A 24911-nucleotide genomic window follows, 5' to 3' on the forward strand; every position below is an offset into this window, starting at 1 on the left:
AAGTCCCTCTGACTCTAAGCCATATTGTTTCCTCAGTCTCAAGTTGCTAGATTATTCAAATTAGTCATCTTGTTATTATTGCTGCTAATAAAATATATTTTAAGTAGGTTGTTCTTCAAAACCACAATGTTTACAATGACTTTTTAGTTTATCAGGAACCAAGTGATCTTGTGTCATAACCATACTGGGATAAGCAAAAATCCTTATATTAAACATTTTCAATTACTTTTATCAGAATACAAAACAAGCAAGCAAACACAAAAACAACACACCATCAAAATGAAGAAAAGAGCTATTTCTCAACATAAATTGTTCTGTATGTATTATCCCAAATGAGCAATGTGTATTGTATAAAGCAGTGGATTTCAAACTTGAGAGTACATTGAAGTCACCTAGAGGGCTTGTTAAAATACTAATTGCTGGCCTTATCTCCACAGTTCTTGGTCAGTAGGTCCGGAGTGGGGTTCAAACAGTTGCATTTCGAATAAGTTTCCAGCTAAGATTGACATTTCTCGCCTAGGGACTATACTTTGACAATCAATAATGTAAATAATTTCTCTATATTAGCATTTCAAATGAATATTAACCCTGGGGACCATCTATTAAAGCCTCAAGTTAATACTCCTAAAAAATTAAAAAATAATTTTATCATAACATACAAATAACTTAAAATATGATTCATCAAGAAGTACAGAGGGCTTCCTAGTTCTACAGTTACAATCAAGACAACCCTATAGAATCAAACCTTTTGCTCCCAGTTCTAAGAGCAGCAAGAGCGAGCAACAGCAAGCTTTGCTTAAGAACAAGCCTAGTAGTCTTAAGAATGCACAGCTCTCTACCTGATCGGAAATGAAGGGATGCCAGTTTGCTGAGTATTTTTGAACACATCTGGTCAGTGAGAAAGTTGGTATTTTCTGTTTCCTGATGTGTATCCTTCAAATTATACGTAAGTGCTTAAGTGAAAAAAATGACTTGATCCAAATTTCCTTAGCTTTGGATACATTAACATATGCTCATGGAAGGGTGGATGGGATATCTAAAATTTTATTGAAGTGTATTGCCTGTCTATAAAATAATAAAACCTTAATTCCTTAAGTAATTAAAATATTTGGCAGAGGTGGCTAAATAATGTTAGATTCAAGTATGGAATCTGAAACCCATTTCAGGTATTTCAAGAACAAGTCAATGATTCATCCAGTCTATCAGCCAAAGACACTTGACAGACAGCAGTGACATGGCATTTTGTAAAAGGCATTTCCATAGTACTAGTGCTCTCATTTTGTTGTCATTCAGTAGAAAGAAGTGTATACATTTGTGAAGAAATGCATGAGGGTAATAAAAATGTTTACAAATCCACATTTTCTCAATTTAGGTGGACTTTTTTATTATTATTATACTTTAAGTTCCAGGGTACATGTGCACAACGTGCAGGTTACCTAGGTATACATGTGCCATGTTGATGTGCTGCACCCATTAACTCGTCATTTACATTAGTTATATCTCCTAATGCTATCCCTCCCCCCTACCCACTTCCCACAATAGGACCCGGTGTGTGATGTTCCCCTTCCTGTGTCCAAGTAACCTCATTGTTCAATTCCCACCTATGAGTGAGAACATGTGGTGTTTGGTTTTCTGTTCTTGCAATAGTTTGCTGAGAATGATGGTTTCCAGCTGCATCCATGTCCCTACAAAGGACACGAACTCATCCTTTTTTATGGCTGCATAGTATTCCATGGTGTATATGTGCCACATTTTCTTAATCCAGTCTGTCACTGATGGACATTTGGGTTGATTCCAAGTCTTTGCTATTGTGAATAGTGCCGCAATAAACATACGTGTGCATGTGTCTTTATAGCAGCATGATTTATAATCCTTTGGGTATATACCCAGTAATGGGATGGCTGGGTCAAATGGTATTTCTAGTTCTAGATCCTTGAGGAATCGCCACACTGTTTTCCACAATGGTTGAACTAGTTTACAGTCCCACCAACAGTGTAAAAGTGTTCTATTTCTCACATCCTCTCCAGCACCTGTTGTTTCCTGACTTTTTAATGATTGCCATTCTAACTGGTATCAGATGTTATCTCATTGTGGTTTTGATTTGCATTTCTCTGATGGTGAGTGATGATGAGCATTTTTTCATGTGTCTGTTGGCTATATGAATGTCTTCTTTTGAGAAGTGTCTGTTCATATTCTTAAACTAGTCTAAAGTTAGATGTTACAGTATATTTTGTAGGCATAAAAATCCAAACCCCAAAGTGGCAGAATTCAAGAGTACCCATCCCTTATTTTCTACAGGAGTTCATCTGAATCCCTTGATAGTAAAGATTTTCTTTCTTTCTAGAACCTGACATAATTCCTAGTACATACCAAGTGATACTTACACTTTCATTGAATTTACTTAAATAGCTATATGAGAGGTCCGTGTATTTCTATATTTCATGAATTTCAAATTATATGTTTCAGTCCCATTTAAAGTTAGGATCTTTATAAAGAAAATCCTGAAGAGGATCCAGACTATAGTGTCCAATGTACAAATTTTTAATTGTGAGCTAGAGATTGAGAATAAAGGAAAGTTACTGGAAAATTTTCCAAGAACTAAGCCTTTCTGTTGTGTTGGTATTGATGATATATGTGTCAGTCAGCAATAAGACTACCAAAGGTAAACTAAATAATCCCGTACCATAAAATGTCTTATAAAATTTAAGCTGCTAAGAAAATCTAAGGATTACAAAATGTACCTATTCGCATAGTTCTGCTGTTGTGTGTTTAAGAGCAAACTGAGAGGTTGCTATGGCATTACTTATGCGTGCATGGCAACAGAGTGAACTTAGTGATTCAGCTTGATAAAAGAGGAAATTAGCTCACCATTTCCCTTTCCCCAAATCAGAGTCAGATATCCAAATATTTCGTTTTGAAACGGTATATCCATCAACACGTTCTAACGGATGAAAGTCAGTAGTGGGGGTGGGGGTGGGGGAAGGTTGTAAGATGAAATTCATATGTCATGTGCTTACTTTAGAGAATGCAACTTGTGTCTAAACAATCTATACATATTTCTGCATCCTTCTTTCCCCCTGATAGGATGGGGTTTCTCAGTGGCATCTGTTGGGCGAATATACAATGATGAGTAACACTTTGACAAAAGACAGCAATTTATCAGCCCATATAACTTTGTTCTAATGAAAGTAGATCATCCTAGAATTTGAGAAACATTGTTCAGCTGTGAAACTGTAATTCCCTGTGTGTAACAGCCCTCCAGGCAAGGAGTAGATTTTGCCAGCATAATATGTGAAGTTTAGTCATTATCAACTGCACAAAGCAGAGGTCAGCTGTGGGCGTACATGTGGGAGGCACTATTATGAAATCAACCCACAGCCACTGACCTGCTGGGGTGATCCAATACAAACAGAGCCAAATGTCATGAATAAATGCTGACATTTTATTACATGATTAGTTTAAATATTATTTTACTACTGTGTTTTTTCTTGTATTGTTTATCTTTCACACCTTTATTTTGTTTCTGGTTTCCTTTCTTTAAATTGATAAATGAAAAATAGGGAAGTATGGTTTGAGTCAGTACTTTGACCATGAACACAGGAAGTTAACTGAACCCACCACCACCACCAAAAAAAAAAAAAAAGAAAAAAAAAAAGAAAAAAAACCACTCCAAACCTGTGAATCTTGGAATCTTAGATTTGTTCTGGGTTGACGTGGGTTTTGGAATCATAATTTTATTAGTTTATTTTTTAATTTACATAGAGTAAAACTGACCTTCTGCAGGGTATGGTTCTATCAGTTTTGACAAATACATAAAATTGTGTAGCCAACACCACAATTGTGATACAGAAGAATTCTATATATACCACCCCCCGCCGCCACCAAATCTCATTCTGCCTTTTTATAGTCAACCCCTCTTTTCACCCTCAGGCTCTGGTAACCACTGACCTGTTGGAACTGTATTAATCTGTTTTTCTCCACTGTATCCATTCATGCAACAACCATTTGTTGATAATCTATGCTGAGCTCCATTTTAGGTGCTAGGGATGAAATGATGAACAAGACTGACATAGAAGTTTCCATCTAGAAACAAGATAATAAACAGTAGTAAATCAGTAATTCCAAGTTGTGGCAAATGCTGTGTAAAGAACAGAAATATTTCTGTGATAACAGATATCCGAAGGCGAAATCTTTTTTTTTTTTTTTTTTTTTTTTTTTGAGACAGAGTCTTGCTCTGTCGCCCAGGCTGGAGTGCAGTGACGTGATCTCGGCTCACTGCAAGCTCCGCCTCCCGGGTTCACACCATTCTCCTGCCTCAGCCTCCCAAGTAGCTGGGTCTACAGGCGCCCGCCACCGCGCCCGGCTAATATTTTGTATTTTTAGTAGAGACGGGGTTTCACCGTGTTAGCCAGGATGGTCTCAATCTCCTGACCTTGTGATCCACCTGCCTCGGCCTCCCAAAGTGGTGGGATTACAGGTGTGAGCTACCACGCCCAGCCAGCGAAATCTTTTTTATTTTATTTTATATTTGTTTATTTATTTATTGAGATGGAGTCTGGCTCTGTCCCCCAGGCTGGAGTGCAGTGGCGCGATCTCGGCTCACTGCAAGCTCCACCTCCTGGCTTCACGCCATTCTCCTGCCGCAGCCTCCTGAGTAGCTGGGACTACAGGCGCCCACCACCGTGCCCAGCTAATTTTTTTGTATTTTCAGTAGAGACAAGGTTTTACCGCATTAGTCAGGATAGTCTCGATCTCCTGACCTCCTGATCCATTTGCCTCGGCCTCCCAAAGTGCTGGGATTACAGGCATGAGCCACCGCGCCCGGCTGAAATCTATTTTAGATACCGTTGAGAAGGTTGCTCTGAGAAGGCAGCATGTAATTTGAGGACTGGAACAGGTGTGTGAGGTGGGTGAGGGGTGGGGACACATGGGGTAATCATTCCAGGCGGAGGGCACAGTATGTACAAAAGACAGTTGGGAGTCTAGTGAGTGAAGGGAGCAATGGCATGAGGTGCTGTGGATAGATAGGCAGAGCCTCACTAAGGTGTGTGTACTTCATTGCATTGCAGTGAGAAGCCATTGAATTAGGATGGGGCTTTAATGGGAATGGTTTGGTTGATGTTTTGAGCTCTGTGTAGAAAATCTGTGGTAGACGAGTAAGAATGGATACAGAGGACCACTTGATTTGCAAGCCAACAGTTGAGTGTTAATGGAAGATTGGGCTTGGCAGCAGCTGTGGAGATGGAGAAGGGATGGATTTGAAATATATTTTAGAAGTATAAGCAACAGGACTAAGTGTTTAATTAGATATGGGTAAGGGGCTGGTGAAGGAAAAGGGGAAATCAAATGTGACTCTCAAGATCGTGCTTGAGCAACTGGGTGGGCGATGCTATTTACTAACATGAGTAAAATATTGAGAGAGAAATAAGTTTGTATTGGAAAATTTAAAAGCTGGGGTTTTGGACAGGCTGAAATAGAGAAACCCATCAGACATCCATTTGGAAATGTGACGCCCGTAGATGGGCGTGTAGAATTCAGAGGAAAACTCGTAGCTGGAGAGAGAAATTTGTGTCATCATTTAACTTTTAATTATTCATTATATCATAAATATATAATTTAAATATATTTATTGTTAATACATTTTTACATATTAACATTAATATAAAATCTGTATTATTAACAGTTTATTCACTGATATTTATTGAGGGCCCACTGTGAGGGAGACTTACTGAGGGAATGGAGGTATGATGGTGAGTGCAAGCCTATATGATCTGAGGCAGGCTGGCAGTAGTCACATAGATATGTGTAAAATTTAAGGGACCTCAGTACCACAAAGGAGAGGGTTCCATGAAAGGGCACGAGAGGAAGATTCGACTAAATCTGGGTGGAGGTGAGGGTCAGGAAAGGCTTCCCTGCACGTTAAAGAAAGAGGAAGTGGGAGAGGATATCAGATTAAGGAAAGAACATGGATAAAAGTTGGTGTGGTAGAAGACCAGAGATTTTGGTTCTCAGATGCACTGTGATTCCAATTTAGAAGTCCAGAAGGGCATCCCAGGAGCATCTCAAGCACTTCAGGCAATTCACATTCCTTCAGCAAATATTCGTTGAGCACCTGGTGTGTGCCTGAGATTCTTTCAGGTGTTGGGAATTCAGTAATTAATGTACAAAGGTTCTTTCCCTCGTGAAGCTTGTTTCTTTCTGGTGGGGCTGATTCAGGAGGTTCACAAATTCCAGGCACATCTTCAGAAGGATTGACTAAGAGATGTTGGCCTGGAACAGAGCCATGAAGAGTGCCAGCATTTAGAGCTCTAAAGGAGCAGAAGCAGCAGCAAAGAACCTAGAGCAAGTGGCTAGTGAAGGAAAAAGAGAGAAAAGGGGTGCTTATAGCAAAAGCTAGGGGAGAAAACTGATTCCAGATGGCAAAGCTAATGAATGGCCAGCTAGGTTTAGTGGTGCTGAGGGGTCAGGTAGAATAAAAACAGAACAGTCCCCCTTCAGCTTTACAACATGGCAGCATTGAGAACTTTTACCGAACCAGTTTTATCTGAATAGTGGAAGTAGAAAACAGATTGAATTGCTTTAAGGAGTGTCTGGGAAGTGAAAACTGACAAAGTGAGAAGATATTGGCAATTGAGAAGTGAAAAATTGCTGGTGACTTTGGAGAAATTTGCCTTCAGTTCGGGACTTCATTATTGTCCTGCAGCAAAGAGTCTTCTGTTAGTGGTAAAATTATTTAACTTATTTTTGCCCAACTTGTCTATCTAAAAGGAAGAAAGTAGTAATACATTAAAAGATTGAGATTGCTGAGGATGAAATGGGGTAGTATATGCATGCAGTGGATGCTCACTAAAAATAAGGGCTTGCATTTATAGTGTTTTAAGTTTGCCAGTCTCACTCTACCTGACATAAAATTTTCAGTAATTATCTTATTAAATGCCAAGTAAAATTGGAATTATCATTAACTGATACTCAAGGGAGGAAATAGGGTAAGTTAAGCAAATTGCCCTAATAACGCTGCTCATAAGCCATGGCCCTCGGATAATTTAAATCCATATTTGCTGTGGTTTGGACATGGTTTGTTTGTCCCCATCAAATCTCATGTTGACATTTGATGGTTAGCATGGTGATATTGGAGGTGGGGCCTAGTAGGAGATGTCTGGGTTATAGGTATGGATTCCCTCATAAATAGCTTCGTGCCATTCTCATGAGACTAGATTGGTTCTCAGGGGAATTGATTAGTTCCTGCAAGAGTGGGTTGCTAGAAAGCCAGGACACCTCTTTGCACGTGTCTCCTTCCTCTTTGACCTTCTCAAACATATTTTAATGGAGTACAAAAGCCCTTGAGGAAATCCAAGCAGATTCCAGTGCCATCTATCTTGTAAAGCCAGCAGAACTTTGAACCAAAATAAACCTCTGTTGTTTATTAACTACCCAGCATTTATAGCAACACAAAATGGACTAAGACAACATCTGTTGACTTGGTTCTGTGCTGTGTTTGCTCCACTTGGTGTTGTAATTTTATTCCCCTATAAGAATTGTATCTGTTTAAATGGAGACTGAGTGTTCATCTACTTTGTATCCCCATACTACCATTGCATTTAGCCCAGTGCCTGGCACAAAGTTTTCAGTTGTGAGTGGCACCGATATGAAATTTCTCAGCCCTTGGCCCAATCTTCTTGGGCTGCTCTCGTTTTTGAAGCTCCAGTTTATATTCAGGAGAAATGCTTTGGACTTCAGACCCCCAAACTAATTCATGTACACATATCATCAGTGGAGAAAGTGGGACAGAGTAAAGGGTAGAGATAGCTCTTGAACAATACAGTAGAAATGGTATGATGTTAGCAGAAAATTAATATGTGCACATCTTGTGCTGAGAAATAAATATCTAACATTATAAGGAAGCAAATAAAACTGATCATTGCTAGGTGACATATTATATATATAGTATATAATGTAAAAATGCATATATAGTGTATGTTGTATATAATATAATTGAATATTGTATGTTATATACAATGTACATCTATATATCTGTAGATATCTACTTTTGTGTATTATTTTCCTCCAAAATGAAATAATTTTGCCATCAGAGAGTACCAAGTAGAAATATTCCCAGGAGGGTCTGAGATTGGGATGCAGTCTCAGAACCCATTAAAGAGCCTGGGGACAGGTGGACTGTAGGAGTCCTGTGGAGAGCTTAAAAGCTGTCTCTTACCTCTTGAAAGAAAGGACTGTGAGGGGTGAAGTAAACTGACTCGGTGTACATCTCCCTGGGATATTACTTACTGACTTTTAGGTATTACCTAGGACACGTATGTATGAAATGTTCCAGAATCATGCTTGGCTACATTATTTCCCTGTACTGGCAAAAGTGACCTGCAGAAGTTGTACATCCTGGGTCCTTGCTAGAACCCAGATGAATGTTGCTTGGGAATTGGAGAGGGAAAAAGGAAACAGAGCACTCCCAAATTCTTTCCCAAATCTCTTGGATTGAAACATCTTAAATTGCCATTTTTATATGTCCAAGATGGTCAAATAGTAACCATTTCACGCAGCTCAACCAAAAAGTATGATCCAGCTACTACACAGATGTGGACATTGGAAGGCCTTCTTGTTGGTTTAAAGCCTGGCCAATTGGTAGACGTCTGGGGCTGTATATTAAGGCACCTTGATTTTGTGAGCCAGAGCAAAGGCATTCTTGTTCCTGTCTCTATTTGAATAGTATCTTTGGTGAGAGAGTGCCAGCATCATCTATTTGTTACCCTTCATGCTCAGTGACTATGTGAAAAGAAAGGAAAAGACCTTTAAAGCTGGGGTGATTGTCTAGACAGTCCTAAAATAGCTGCTCCAGGTGCAAAGGAAGCCATAAAATGCAGACAAAGCATGAGGCTCCTTTGGCAAAAATACAGTGTGTTTGAACTCTCATAGGCTCCCTGTAAATTATGAAGTAGAAAATGCCCAGGAGACTAGATTCCAATAATTATGATCATTAGTTATTTTAAATTACCACCACTTTACACAGAGGCATTCTCTGTGTGCTAAATTATATTAAAATATTTTAAAATAATTATTTGAATAATTCAAAGCTGAAATACTCCAGGCTGAACTGTTTAGCAGGCTGAAACACCTGTGCAAGCTTTAATTCAAAATATGCAGAGAATTGACTTCATTTTACACTCCACTGTGGAGGTCTTATAATACAAAACAAGAACAAAACCTTCAGCAGGAGCCCATGCCCCCTGGGTCTGCGCCCTCTTGCCCTCTACTTTGTCCTGTGTCTACCCACTGCACTCTCAAGGTCCACCATGGCCCTACCCTGCTCCACTCCAGCCGTGTCCTCTAGGGGGTCGCTGCCACCTTTTACCTAGGCCTCCCCACCATGACCTCTGCCAGAGCCAGCTCCTTGTGGGCCCATGTGGAAATGAGACCTCCAGATCCCATCCTGGGAGTCACCAAAGCCTTTAAGAGGGACATCAATAGCAAAAAGATGAATCTGGGAGTTGGTGCCTACCGGGATGATAAGAGACCCAGTTAGATTACAGTAAAAAATTTAGACAATAGCAAAGACTTGGAACCAACCCAGATGCCCATCAATAATAGACTGGATAAAGAAAATGTGGCACATATACACCATGGAATACTATGCAGCCATAAAAAAGGGTGAGTTCATGTCCTTTGCAGGGACATGGATGAAGCTGGAAACCATCATTCTCAGCAAACCATCACAAGAACAGAAAACCAAGCATCGCATGTTCTCACTCATATGTGGGAGTTGAAAAATGAGAACACATGGACATAGGGAGGGGAACATCACACACCAGGGCCTGTTGGGGGGCAAGGGGCTAGGGGAGCGATAACATTAGAAGAAATACCTAATGTAGGTGATGGGTTGATGGGTACGGCAAACCACCATGGCATGTGTATACCTATGTAACAAAACTGCACATTCTGCACGTGTACCCCAGAACTCAAAATATAATTAAAAATATTTAGACAAGGAATACCTGCCCATTGGGGGACAAGCTGAATTTTGCAAGGCATCTACAGAACTAGCCTTGGGTGAGAAGAGCAAAGTGTTGAAAAGTGGCCAGTCTGTCACTGTGCGAATCATTTCTGGAACTAGGGCCTTAAGGGGTGGAGCCAGTTTTATGCAAAGATTTAAAAAATTTTTGAAGACAGAGATGTCTTTCTGCCCAAACCACCCTGGGGAAATCACACACCAATCTTCAGGGCAGCTGGCATGCAACTACAAGATTATTAATACTATGACCCCAAGACTTGCAGTTTTGACTTCACGGGAGCTATGGAGGACATTTCAAAAATACCAGAGCAAAGTGCTCTTCTCCTGCATGCCTGGGACCCTCATGCAAAGCAGCGGAAGGAAATAATAATAGTGGCAAAGGAAAAGAATCTGTGCATTCTTTGATATGGTCTACCAAGGTTTTGCCAGTGGTGATAGTAACAAGGATACCTGGGCTCTGTGCAACTTCATTGAACGGAGCATTAATGTTTGTCTCTGTCAATCATATGCCAAGAACATGGGCTTTATATGGTCAGCATATGGGAGCCTTCACTGTGATCTGCAAAGACAGTGAATGAAACCAAAAGAGTGGAGTCAGTTGAAGATCCTGATCCGTCCCATGTATTCCAACCCTTCTCTCAATGGGGCCTGTATTGCCTCTACCATTCTGAACAGCCTGGGTTTGTGAAAACAATGGTTGCAAGAAGTGAAAATCATGGCCAACTGCATTATTAGCATGCAGACTTCAGCTGATCTCCAACTGCAGTAAGGAGAGTTCCTCGCACATCTGACAACACATGACTGACTAAATTGGCATGCTTTGTTTCACAAGGCTAAAGCCTGAACAGGTGGAAAAGCTAACCAAGGAGTTTTCCATCTATATGACAAAGGATGGCTGCATCCCTGTGGCAGGGAGCACCTCCAGTAACATGGATAATCTTGCCTATGCCATTCACCAGGTCACCAAGTAATGTCTCTGGTGTGAGAAAACAGATACAACTTTTCTGTCTTCAGCTGCTGCTACCATGAGCTTCACATGGAGGATAAGTAAGGGAGGGTAGATGGTGGTGAGTAGATCTTTTTTTTTTTTTTCAATCACAGTGCATAATACTGAGTGATTGAATGCATTTCTTAGAAAAGAACATGTAGCGACACTGGGCAGAGGCATCTGTGGCTGGTATCTGGAACTTTGTGACTCTAAACCAAACTCTCCCCTATCTTTTTATCTCCAACTTTTCCAAAAGGGTTTACATGTGTGAAAAACTCATAGCACCAACAAACCTGTCAATTATGCCACTGCAATATTTCAGAAGCTTTAACTGAAGCATCTTATGGTGTCAGGGGTTCTTCATGAGAAATAGCACACATTAGAGACTTTGAGAGAAGACCTAGTTCTGTCATTAACAGTCAGCCTCAAGTTTGTCCTCCCATGATGGAGCAACCTTATCAACAGACCATATTGCAGAAATTGTGTTTTATGAAAACTAATGAGTCTGCTGCCACTACAGCAAGGACAATAAAAGGTGCTTTTTCCTGTCTTATTTAAGAAAAAGAGAAGGCTATCTCCTACTTTTTCATGCTGTTCTTTTCCTTATGCACAAAGATTTTTAACTAACCTAGATTTTCATCCCATTCTACTGCTGGATTGACCATCTACCCTGTATTAGTCCATTTTCATGCTGCTAATAAAGATGTACTGGAGACTGGGTAATTTATAAAGGAAAGAGGTTTAATTGACTCACAGTTCAGCATGGTGGTGGAGGCCTCAGGAAACTTACAATCGTGATGGAAGGGGAAGTAAACAAGTCCTTCTTCACATGGCAGCAGCAAGGAGAATTGCTGAGCAAAAGGGACAAAAGCCCCTTATAAAACCATCAAATCTCGTGAGAACTCACTGTCACGAGAACAGCATGAGGGTAACCATCCCTGTGACTCAATTACCTCCCACTGGGTCCCTTCCATGACATGTGGGGATTATGGGAACTACAATTCAAGCTGAGATTTGGGTGGGAACACAGCCAAAGTATATCAAGCCCCATCCTACGTGGATTTATTTAAGAATAAAGAACATAATTTTCTACTGATGCCATAGCCTTACTTTTCTCAATGGAGAAGGTAACTGTGCTTTATCTGAGCATCCTCTTCAATGAATGTGTAATTGTCTCCTGCTGGATGTTGCCTCTGCCCAGTTGGACATCCTCTTTTCATTGAATATGGAAAGCAGATTAGTGGTTGCTAGATTTAAGAAGACGATGAGTTGAGAGGAAGGTGCAAATAGCTGTAAAGGGGTACCATGAGGAATCCTTGTGGCAATGAAACTGTTCTGTGTCCTGACTATTGTGGTTGTCACACAAAGATACATATGTGATAAAATTGCATATAACTAAATACACACACATACACACATTCACACATAAATGAGAACATGTAAAACTTGTGAATTCTAAATAAGATAGTTGAATCAATGTCAGTTTCCTGGCTGTGACATTGTACTATAGTCATGAAAGATGTTACAACTGGGGAAAGCTGGGAGAAGAGTATAGGAGATGGCTCTATATTATTTCTTACAGATGAATGTGAATCTACAATTATCTCAAAATAAAAAAGTTTAGTCTAGCCGGGCGCGGTGGCTCAAGCCTGTAATCCCAGCACTTTGGGAGGCCGAGACGGGCAGATCACGAGGTCAGGAGATCAAGACCATCCTGGCTAACACGGTGAAACCCCATCTCTACTAAAAAATACAAAAAACTAGCTGGGTGAGGTGGCAGGTGCCTGTAGTCCCAGCTACACGGGAGGCTGAGGCAGGAGAATGGCGTAAACCTGGGAGGCGGAGCTTGCAATGAGCTGAGATCCGGCCACTGCACTCCAGCCCGGGTGATAGAGCCAGACTCCATCTCAAAAAAAAAAATAAAAGTTTAGTCTAAAATGCATTTCTCAACATGAACTTGAGTCAAACCATCTTGAAAGAGAGGCACTTTGATGTATCCACTTCACAAAGCATAGGGATGAAGATCTCTGGTATTACCAGCAAGCCAAACCACATGACTTTCTGCTGTCTGTACACTGTGGCCCTGCAGTGTGAATAAGGGAATGTATGTGCCCTCTAGAACATTTTCGTTTGCTTTGTGTTTGTTTGCATCAAGAAAAAAGTTGCAAATGAGTCAGAATATATGTGTACATCTCTAAGATTCATCAGCACCCAAAATACCAGAGCGAGTCAGACATCATAGGGAAGCCCTGAGCAGAATGCACAAAAAGGGATTGAATAATTTGATTATTCAGAGAAAGTATATTTCTGGGGGATGGATCTAAAAGGAGCTTGTTCATGAAAATGGTGGGAAAAATATAGCGGCAAGAGGGTCACTAGGTGGAAGTAATATGTCTAGTTTTTGTGAGAACCACACTTGATCTAAACCTTTAAAATCTAATCAAAGAAGGAAAATGAATAGATTAGTGTGAGAAGGTAAACATATCATTTGAAAATAGTCTTGGACTTGGGTACTTTGCTCTCATTGATTTAGCAATATGCCCCATTTTGTTAGTTGTTTATATATAGCTTCACAGTTTTAAAGTAAACATGGCCAGTTATGGCTATGATTTCTCTGTAATCAGTTATATTTGCCCAGGAAAGTCTAATCAACAAACAGTTATCAGTTATCTTACCCATGACAACATTGTGAGATGTTGTGAGATGCCAAGAATAGACCACAAGAACCTCTTTGTGATAGTCTCAGACCTCCAAAACCAATAAAGAAGAATAACACACAGTAAATCAGCAACAGATCTATAGCATTTGAATTCACACAGAGAATTTGGTTAGTGGGCCTGATTAAATGCCTTCACTTTGCAGCTCACAGAGCCTTGTGTTTATTCTGCCTATCTTAAGCATGGTTTTACTCATTTAGTGCGAGCAGTTGGCTCATGTGTTTTACCTATTTCATTTACTAACTGTAAGGGAGTCAAGAAGAAACTTCCCATTTGCGCCCTAAAGGGTCACTGAAAATACACTAGCATGAGGCAGATTGATTAATAGAAGAAAAGGCATACACATTTATTTAACTTGTATACACAGGGAGCTTTGGAATGAATACCTAACATACAGGGAAAAATGGACAATTGTCCATTTTTATGCTTAGGTTCAACAACATGTGGACAGCCATGTAGAAATGTGATTGGACAGAAAGGGTCTGATTTAAATGCTAATGGACTGAGTGGGGGAAACCCAGCAAGACCTGTCTGTCTAGATTCTTCTTGGCCTCTCTGAGAAGCATTTCTTCATTCTTGGTGTGAGGGAGGACCCTGTCTAGAACAGGAGTCTTAGGATCTATAGTCAAACAAGGTAGGTCAGATCATTTCTTCATGGCCAGTTTTTACATAGAACTTTTTAGGTTTTATGACTGACTTTTGGGAAAAGGGGTTCTGATTTTTATGACCTATCTTGGGGGAAAGGGATTCTAGTTTCTATGGCTAGCATCAGGGCAAAATGGGACTGAGAGACAGGAGGAGGGGAGAAGGTCAGAGAGAAACTTTTGCTTCTGAAGATGCTCAGCAGCAGTCTTCCTTTTGAGATACTGTTTTCTGAGCCCCAACAAAATTATTTTAACGTGCTGAACATGTGCCAGGCACTATTCTAACAGCCATGAGAATAGAGAGGAAAGGAAGAGAGGCATCCTGCAGCTTTCTAGTTGGGTGCCGAGATGATGACACCATTCACTGAGTGACTCCAAGTGATTTGCCAAATCTATTCTCTTCATTTTGACTCTGCCACCTTCTTACTGGGGGTCTATGAGCAAGTTTCTCCACCCTTCTATTAAATATCTGTGAAATGGGAGCAATGGTGGTGTCGTGATGATTAGATGAGTAAGCACATCTAGAGCATAGAGCTCTATGCCTGGCACAAAGGAAGCCCTCAGTTAATATTTGTGGGATGTGTAAAAGATTGTGTTTATCTGGTTTTCAAGACCATCTTCTTTAGAGATGCCAAGGAGATAGTTGCTATGCTTTCTGGAGTTGTGAGACCCACATGCATCTCGTTAACCCTTGAGAAATCTAACGGGCTCTCAGAATTTTTAAAATTATATATTAATATAATTGTATTTATTTGGTAAAAAGTGATGTTATGAATTTTGAATACAATGTGGAATGATTAAATCGGGCTGATTAACATATCCATCCCAAATATTTAATCTTTTTTGTGATTAGAACATTTGAAATTTACTCTCTGTAATTATGAAATGTATGGTACTCAGTTATTAGCTATATTCGACATGCTGTGCAGTAGATCTCAAAAAAAATCAAATGTTTTCCTCCTTTCTGAGGCTTTGCATCCTTTGACCCCATTGCTGACATCCCCCAGCCTCACCAGCTTGGTGTAGCACCTTGAGATGTGCTTATAACAGTAACTGGCATGTAGTCAGTGCTAAAAAATTGTTAGCTTTTGCTGTTGTGCATGTGGTTGTTGTTGTTATTGTAAAATGGTGGCTGGAATCTGCTTGTTAATATGCAGTCAGGTTTCAAATAAGGATGTTCCTGTCAATAATGGACCTCATAGACAACAGTGGTCTCATAAGATTATAATACCATATTGTTACTGTACCTTTCTATGTTTAGATGTGTTTAGATACATGAATACTAGTGTGTTACACTTACCTACAGTATTTAGTATAGTAACATGCCGTACAGGTCTGTATTACAGGAGCAATAGGCTGTACCATCTAGCCTAGGTGTGTAGTAGGTTTGTGTAAGTACATGCTGTGATGTTCACTTCATGGTCCACTAGGTCACTGGTAAGCCTTTCTGTACCTTTTTGTGTATAACTTTTTGTATATCTGCCACACTGAATGATAATGCTTAGGTGTTTGCATAAATACACTCTGTGATGTTCACAATGAAATCACCTAATGACACTTTTCTCAGGATATATCCTCATCATTAAGTGACACGTGATTGTACTTTAACAGAGATACAATTCTTGAACAACTTGTTAGAAGGAGATGGGAGAAATAACAGAAATAAGGGTAGCGTCTTGAATTTTTCAATTATTAAACTAATCAATTCATTTAAACAGCGGTCATTAATTACTTAAAGTCAGGCAGGTGAGGGAAAGAATGGCTTGACATTTTCTGATTTATCACTCTTACGTGTTGCCCCTGGCTAAACAAACTGTGGCTGCTGCTGCAGCTAAGTATGTCAAACTGTTGAATACCCAAGCCAGGCTTTTGAAACATTGAAAAATGCCTACTCCCATGTTGATCCATAAAATCTTTACCATCTTAGAGAGAGCTGATGAATCACCTCTCTAGCACCAGGTTCAGGAACTTCCTATAATGATCTCATAATGCTGGTGCCAACATTGCCCAGGTTCAGTAGCCTTCATGAAATTTATTATTAAAATTTAAGATTTGTTCTTGTGTAGGTGTAATGGGATTAGTCGAATTGCAGAGATGATAGGGCTGCTATTTAGAGAAAAAGCTCCTTTCTAACACTTGCCTCTTCTAATGAGTCACCATAATACCTCTGTAATTATTACATTGATTGTCTTTTGCAGAATTAGATTTTTTTGTAACTCTGGAAGGTTTTGATTATAACATCCAGTTATTTTGTCTGAAGAGTGATATAGCCACATGAGTTAATAGTCTTTGGATTGAATGTATTGAAAATTAAGTTGAAATTAGAATTTTTGTACAGCAAGGCTTCAGGTGCCCTTTAGCAACTTTGGGACATGAAGATATCTCTACACTTAGAAATAAGTTTTACTGAAAAGTTTTTGGTGGTGAAAAAATAAAATACCTCAAACAAGCTGCAGAAACAAAGATTTTCCCAGAAATTCTCAACAACTATGAGGATAGACTAGAAGTTCTGCAAGGGAAGACACTTGTACATCATTAATCCTTGACAGAATTAGTAGGAATCCTTTGGATTTTAGCCAGTGTGGCAGAGTACCCTGAGACGTGGCAGAAGAGAGTGGTGGTGGTCAGGCACTGAATTCAGTTAACTGCTACTGGTTTCTAAGAACTCATCATGCATTCACATAGAAGCTTTGTCAACTTCACAAAAATCGTAGTAGAGTGAGATTTTTATCCCCATTTTAAAAGTGAGCCATATAGGTAACTTGCTCCCAAATTACTCAATAAATGCTGCATCTGAATTAGAATCTATCTGAGGCTGGCTTTCCCATCTGGTCTTCAACATGACTCCATTAGTGCTCCCCACCCTCTCCAGCCCTACACTGGTCCACTTGTCACTGGTATACCTTCCTATACCATAACTGTATCTCCCACACAGAATAATAATGCTCAGATGTTTGGAGATGAATGTACAAAGTTCAGAAATGACTTTAGACAACATTTTATCTTCCTTCACAATGAAATGAGAAAAATTAACACCAATCTAATACCAAAACAAAATAATTTACCAAAAAAGTGATTTTCTTGTGACATGAAGGATTCAATATGAACTATCACTGAATATTGTTTGAAAGGGTTCCATATAAATGCATGTCAGAGAAGCAGGCCAGATGCTCACTAAATCAGCAATGTCTGTGTTAATGCTTTGGCCTGTAAAGTACCTGTAACGTACCTTTAAAACCCTGTAAAGTATCTTGTAATGGAGTAGAATAATCAAAGACTTGGGATAACTTCTGTGGTCACCAAGCCTGTTGTAAATGAATAACCAGGCCTTTTGTTTTGATAAACCCAATCTACATTCCTCTGTAGCACACGATTACACTCAAAAGCAGGTTATGTTTGCCCCCAAATTCCCAGGTACCATTGTGAAGCCAGACTCAGACCTGACTTTTTCATATCCTTTCACCTGAGCCCCTACATCCCTGGCACCAATAGAGGGCATGGTAATAGTCACTAAATGAACCCACAATATCTGTGTTTAAGAGGAGTGATGTTTTTTGGCTTATTGCTGGTATTCAAATACCTCTTTACTCACCTATCTTTGACAACATCCCTCTGGATTATGGTACTCACTTAGTATGCCCTTCCCATAGGTGTTCAACATTCCAAAATTATTTGATAGTTTGCAAAACATCCAGCAACATCAAATATTTTCCAATCTTTAAAGGGCTAAATTTAGTTTGGCCTTAGAACAAAACAATCTGATTAAAGTAATGCATACTAAAAAGTGAATGACTAATATGTTTTGTTTTGTATTATTTGAAATTTTAGAGAAACTTTTTTCCCCCTTACAAGTCTTTAAAATGAAATGTATGAGCAAGATTTTCTTTTCTTTCTTAGCAGGAATGAATGTCATATGTCCTTTTCTTACCTCAGCTCCTCTTTACTACCCCATTCAGAAACTTGACACCTTTCTCCTGAAGTGTTGATGACATGTAATGTAAAGAATATCTTGGGCACTTAGGAAAATTAAACACACAAGAAACTTTTTTTTCCTTCCTAGCATGAAGTTTTCTATTTTTCTTTCCTTTGGGTGGGGCAAAACATTAGTAACTTATACAGTGCTACTCCCTAATGTAAAATTATAAAGTAGTTTGTATTTGGGGATGTAGGTTTTGTTTTTTTTGTTGTTGTTTTTTTTGTTTTTTTTTTTTTTTAGAATTAATGTGTACTTATCATGTAATCAGTGGATGATTGGGTCAAGTCTATGACATGATTTAACTAAGTGATCTACCATGGCATTATTTAATGAAATAATTTTAAAAATGCGTTTATTTTACTGTAAGCCATTGAAGACAAATTTTACTCAAAGTTTAACAAGTTAGTTCATGATGAGGCATTTGCAGCTGTAAACAATCATATTACTGCGCCATCATTTAGTTTTATGGAAAATGAAAACGTTTACTTAAGACTGTTAAAAATTTGGTTTTTAATAGTGCTTCCTAAGCAATACAGGCTACCACTTACTTTTCACATGGAGGGAAAAAGAGTTACTCAGATTCACTCAAGCTTTAGCTGTATTGATTTCTGTGATGGGTTTTTCTTAGCATGTCAAGTAATTCCTGTTTTATAGTGAAGGCATTACTTTGAGTCAATATCAAAGTGCATGTTCCTCTCAACCTTCTATTGTGTTTCCTGCCTTGTGAGGTGCCAACAATAGCAAGAAGGGGTAATTTAAATTCCACTTTCCATAGAAAAAAAAAAAATCCCAGCTGGGTGCAGTGGCTCATGCCTGTAATCCCAGCACTTTGGGAGGCCGAGGCGGGCGGATCACCTGAGATCAGGAGTTCAAGACCAGCCTGATCAACATGGAGAAACCCTGTCTCTACAAAATTAGCTGGGCGTGGTGGTACATGCCTGTAATCCCAGCTACTCGTGAGGCTGAGGCAGGAGAATCGGTTGAACCCAGGAGGTGGAGGGTGAGCCGAGATCATGCCATTGCACTCCAGCCTGGGCAACAAAAGCGAAACTCTATCTCAAAAAAAAAAAAAAGAAAAAGAAAAAGAAAAATCCCTTTGGTAAACCATTATATACTCTCTAAACAAGGATTCTCTTCACACCATTTTGAATTGTGTGCTTCTTGCCTTGTTGCACAGATTAAACTGGGAAACAATTTTATCTGTAGCAGGGTTTCTAAACCTCAGCTCTATTGACATTTGGGGGCAGATCATTCTTTTTTGTGAGGGGCTGTCCTGTGCATTGCAGGATGTTGAGCAGGATGCCTGGTTTCTAGCTACTAGATGTCAGTAGCACCTTCCCCTCAGTTGAGACAATGAAAAATGTCTCCAGACATCCCTAAATGCCCTATTGGGTGTGAAGTCATCCTCAGTTGAGAGCTACTAATCTAACAAATTAGCATATTTCTAACAAAATAGTGTAACTATTTTTAAAAATAAGTTTGGTCTAGGATGTTTTTCTCTTTCAAATGAGGTATATTTTAGATTATTATCACTTCAATAACAAATAATAATTACAGAAGCCAAAATACAGGTTTCAGATGTTACCTGTGTAGGAATGTGAATAACAGTGACAACATTTTCTGAAAGAATAATTTGTATGTAGAGACTAACAAAGCTGTTTTTTCTCATTTGTGCATTTAATTATGATACAATGATATGATTATATTTAGCAATAAATGAATAATCTTCATTAGAAAATTATACAAAGAAATGAACAATTCAGAAAAAATAATAGTTTTCATATTTTGTCCTGTATTATTGAAGTAAGCACATTGTACCCACTTGATATGCTTATTAGTTATTCTTAAAAGTTTCCCACATTTCTTGGTAAATTTGAGTGATTCCTGTATTGTCAGTGAAGACATTATAATTTTATTAGTGATTGAAAAGCATTTTGATCTCTAGATTTATTATCATTAAACAATGCAGTCACACACTTTAAACAGACTTAGTAGAAAAATTTTTTTATTTTTCTTATTTGGAACTTTTATCAGACTAAAGCATTTAAAGTGAAACCAACCACTACTTTGTGCTGCATATATGAGAGCACTTCAAAATGTTCATGGAAAAAATGAAATTAAAAGATAAAAAATAATAAATAGAAACTTTATTTCTCAGCATCAAGCTCAAGACACTTTTGTAAGCAATGATACCAGCTATTTTAGTCCATCTCTAAAGAACTAAGGGTCCTGGGAATTTTACCATGTCATTGCAGTCTTTTTTACTTTATTAACTGAAGACAAATGGGTGCCCTTTAGATTTTTTTTTTTTTTTTTTTTAAGATTAGGAAGCAAAAAGAAGTCAGAAGGAGCTAAATCAGCACTGGAAGGTGAATGCTTAATAATTTCCCACAGAGATTCTCACAAAATTGTCCTTGTTTGATAAGAGGAATGAGCCAGGAGCATTATTGTTGTCATTTTTCTGCTAAAGCTTTGGCTAACTTTCTCAAAATACTCTTTTAGTAAACAGATATTAATTGAGTTTTGGCTCTCTAAAAAGTCAACAAACAAAATGCCTTGAGCATCCTAAAACACTGTTGCCATGACCTCCGCTCTTGACCAGTCTGCTTTTACTTTGACTGGACTACTTCCACCTCTTGGTAGCCACTGCTTTGATTGTGCTTTGTCTTCAGGATAGTACTGGGAAAGCCATGTTTCATCTCCTGTTACAATTCTTTGAAGAAATGCTTCAGGATCTTGGTCCTACTTGTGAAAAATTTCCTTCAGAAGCTCTACTCTTGTCTGCAGCTGATCTAAGTACAATGGTTTTGGTAACTTTAGGGTGGAAAGTTTGCTCGACTTTAATTTTTCAGTCAGAATTGTGGAAGCTGAACCACTTGAGATGTCTATGGTGTTGGCTACTGTTTCCGCTGTTAATCATTGGTCCTCTTCAATCAGGGCATGAACAAGATGAATTTTTTTTCCTCACAAATTGATATGGATGGCCTACTGCTGTGGGTTTCATCTTCAACATCATCTCATCCCTTCTTCTTCCTTTTTTTTTTCTTTTTTTTGAAATGGAGTTTTTCACTCTTGTCACCAGACTGGAGGGCAGTGGTGCGATCTCGGCTCATCGCAACCTCCACCTCCCGGGTTCAAGCAATTCTCCCGCCTCAGCCTCCTGAGTAGCTGGGATTACAGGTGCCCACCACCAAGCGCAGCTAATTTTTGTATTTTCCGTAGAGATAGGGTTTCACCATGTTGGCCAGGCTGGTCTCAAACCTTTGACCTCAGGTGATGTGCCCACCTCAGCATCCCAAAGTGCTGGGATTACAGGCATGAGCCACCACACCTAGCCCTCATCCCTTCTTAAAATGAGTTTTTCATTTGCAAACTGTTGATATCTTTGGGGCACTGTCCTCATAAACTTTTAATAAAGCATCAGTGATTTCACCATTCTTCCACCCAATCTTCACCATAAATTTGATGTTTGTTCTTGCTTCAGTTTTAGCAGAATTCATGTTTCCCTGACAGGGGCTCTTTACAAAATGATGTCTTATCTTTCTTAGTGCCTCAAATTAGATCCTGTTCAGACAGGTTATAACAAGTTAGTAAGAATTTATTTTGGTGCAATATACGTTTGAAATTTTTGCATAGTTCTTTCATAATGCGTATTTTCTATGAACTTTTTGAAGTCCCCTCATACTTTCTCTTTGTTAATTTTACTAGCATGTTTGACTAAGATAAGTTTTAAGGTCAAAAGTATGACTTATATGGTTTTTATAATTAAGTATTTCTGTAATATTCCATATTATTGCCAGTTCTCTCCAGGGATAAGTTTTTCCAGCTCATTCCTGAATAATTGTTACAAACGATTCATATTCATCTAAGGTATTTCTGATAACTAATATCAAAACCTTCAGAATTTCAGGGTATACTATGCTTAGCAATATTACTTGGAGCTTCTCTTCAAACAGCAGAAACAGATTGTTTTCCTTTATCCAAAATATAAGTTACATCATGTGAAGCACTGATAACATTTTGGGTTAAGCCCCAAATCACAACTTCTGGGTGAGAATCCTTGAAATTTTAATATAATCAGCAGAAGCATTCTAGTAGAGTTTTAAAAATTTATACCTAAGAAACGGTCACTCCAGATTTGTCAATCTATTGTGCTTAAATACGAAAAAAAAAATGTATACATACAACACTCAGGCAAAATTCACAGAATGAGTTCTGTATGAATATAACATTGTGAACAGTTTTATCCTATTTACCACATCAATTGATCAAATAAGTTTATGTGAATGTATGCTATCTTGGGAGGCCAAGGCTGGTGGATCACCTGAGGTCAGAAATTCAAAAATAGCCTGGCCAACATGGTGAAACCCCGTCTCTACTAAAAATACAAAAAATTAGCCAGGCATGCTGGTGCATGCCTGTAATCCCAGCTACTTAGGAGGCTGAGGCAGGAGAATTGGTTGAACCTGGGAGGCGGAGGGTGCAGTGAGCTGAGATCATGCCATTGTACTCCAGCCTGGACAACAAGAGTGAAACTCTGTCTCAAAAAAAAAAAAAAAAGAAAAAGAAAAGAAAAGAAAACTATGCTATCAGTGTTTTTTTTTTCACTGGGGGAATTTTGCACCTCCCCCCAGGGCACATTTGCCAGTGTCCAGAGACTTTTGTGGTTATATTTGAGAGGGGTGATTTACTACTGGCAAGGATGCTGCTAAACATCCCGCAGTATAGAGGACAGCAACACCCATCACAAAAATGAATGATCTTAGCCCAAATAGCAAGAATGCCGAGATTGAGAAACTCTGTACTGTAGAGATGATCAATAAAATGTTTTCCTTATTCTCCAGTGATTTTCTTGGGATGTTCTTCAGATCTGGGACATTTTGCAAGTGTTAACTTGCATCACTATTTCTGTGGGTATGCCAGCAGTCTTACATATGTCACGTCATGGCAGAAAGAAAAGATAATCTCTTAATTGGCACTTTATCTCATTTTTCAGAGCATCACTTTAACTGCAATTTCTTCACAAAGATTTCTCACCAGGAAACTGGCAGCTCAAATATTTATGGTCAGTTTATTTTTTATTTTTAATTTGTTTTAATTTTTGATTTTTCATGTTTGTGGGTACATAGTAGGTGTATATTAATGCTGAGAGTGCGCCATTCCTGTGGAAAATGTTTTTGAATTTTTGATGCAGACTTGTTTTGAGTATCTGCTTTGTGCTTTATTTGTACTTTTTAGAATCTTTTCTTTTTGAATAATATGAAAATTGCTATAATGGCTGTGGCTAACCTATGCATTTTTGATGTGATGGACATTTACAACTTCTTTTAAAACAGGCTTATTTTTAATAGGATAACATTGAATTTGAAAATGTGTATGTATATATGTGTGGCTATTGAAATTCTGGGAGCTAAGATCTGAGAGCCTGCAAATTTAGATGTATAATTTTATTCAATCGTTCATTTTATTGAGAAGTTACTTGTGAGTAGCATTTATTGCACTATTTTTATATCCAAAATATTACTGTTTTTAGAAAAGATACTTATTTTGAAAAATGTTCACTTTTCCTGCTTTTTATACTAACTTTTACATCAAAATACCATTTTGCAAATAAATTTGTGCCCAACTGAACAAATTTTTAAACAAATTAGAACTGAAGGCCAAATTGTTACATTAGAAAACACTTAGGGCCGGGCGCGGTGGCTCAAGCCTGTAATCCCAGCACTTTGGGAGGCCGAGACGGGCGGATCACGAGGTCAGGAGATCGAGACCATCCTGGCTAACACGGTGAAACCCCGTCTCTACTAAAAAATACAAAAAAAAAAAAAAACTAGCCGGGTGAGGTGGCGGGCGCCTGTAGTCCCAGCTACTCGGGAGGCTGAGGCAGGAGAATGGCGTAAACCCGGGAGGCGGAGCTTGCAGTGAGCCGAGATCGGCCACTGCACTCCAGCCTGGGCGACAGAGCGAGACTCCGTCTCAAAAAAAAAAAAAAGAAAACACTTAGAAATGGTCAACATTTCTCCTATTTTTTTTCTTCCAGTAAATTTCCTTCATGGCACAATTTACAAAAAGTAATAAATATTGAGCATGTATTTAACATTAAAAACACCACCTACATGCATATACAGTTATGGATCTTAAAATGCAGACTTTTGTATTGTAGTAGTCTATGAGTTGTCTCTTGCAAAATATTTTTCTTTGTAGTAACAGCTTTATTTCAATGTTGGCTGACCATATCTTCTATTCAGTGACTATTTGCTGAAGTATTTGCAACTAGGGGCATTTTGAATGTTTAATGAGAACAAGGAGACCTTATATATAATTGGAATTATTCCATAAAGTCTGAGCATGTGTATGCATATATGTATATATAGGTGTATGTGTGTATATATACATATATGTGTGTGCATTTATATAGATATATATGTGTGTATATTATACACCTGTGTGTGTGTGTGTGTGTGTGTGTGTGTGTGTGTGTGTGTATAAAGAGATATTTTCTTTGAACTGAGCAAAACACACATCTTCCTTTTCTTTGTTAGGGCACAAGTTTTTTTCCTATTCC

The 24911-nt window shown here is 38.7% G+C and overlaps 1 protein-coding gene and 1 pseudogene across 5 annotated transcripts in view; both read left to right on the forward strand.

Moving 5' to 3' along the window:
* LOC105478119 (Rho GTPase activating protein 6) overlaps window positions 1-24911 on the forward strand; it is a 542515-nt gene that overhangs the window by 324574 nt on the left and 193030 nt on the right. The window contains exon 1 of one of the 5 annotated variants that reach the window (XM_071088690.1): window positions 22905-23411. The exons of the other annotated variants lie outside the window; for them this stretch is intronic. Within the exon in view, the coding sequence (XP_070944791.1) occupies window positions 23409-23411 (3 nt within the window). The 5' untranslated portion in view covers window positions 22905-23408. Of the gene's footprint in view, window positions 1-22904; window positions 23412-24911 lie in introns of those variants that run through there. 5 annotated transcript variants of the gene reach the window in all.
* Window positions 3663-12934, forward strand: LOC105478249 (aspartate aminotransferase, mitochondrial pseudogene; annotated as a pseudogene).

This window comes from Macaca nemestrina, chromosome X (genome assembly GCF_043159975.1).
Source record: "Macaca nemestrina isolate mMacNem1 chromosome X, mMacNem.hap1, whole genome shotgun sequence".
Classification (NCBI taxonomy): Eukaryota; Metazoa; Chordata; class Mammalia; order Primates; family Cercopithecidae; genus Macaca; species Macaca nemestrina.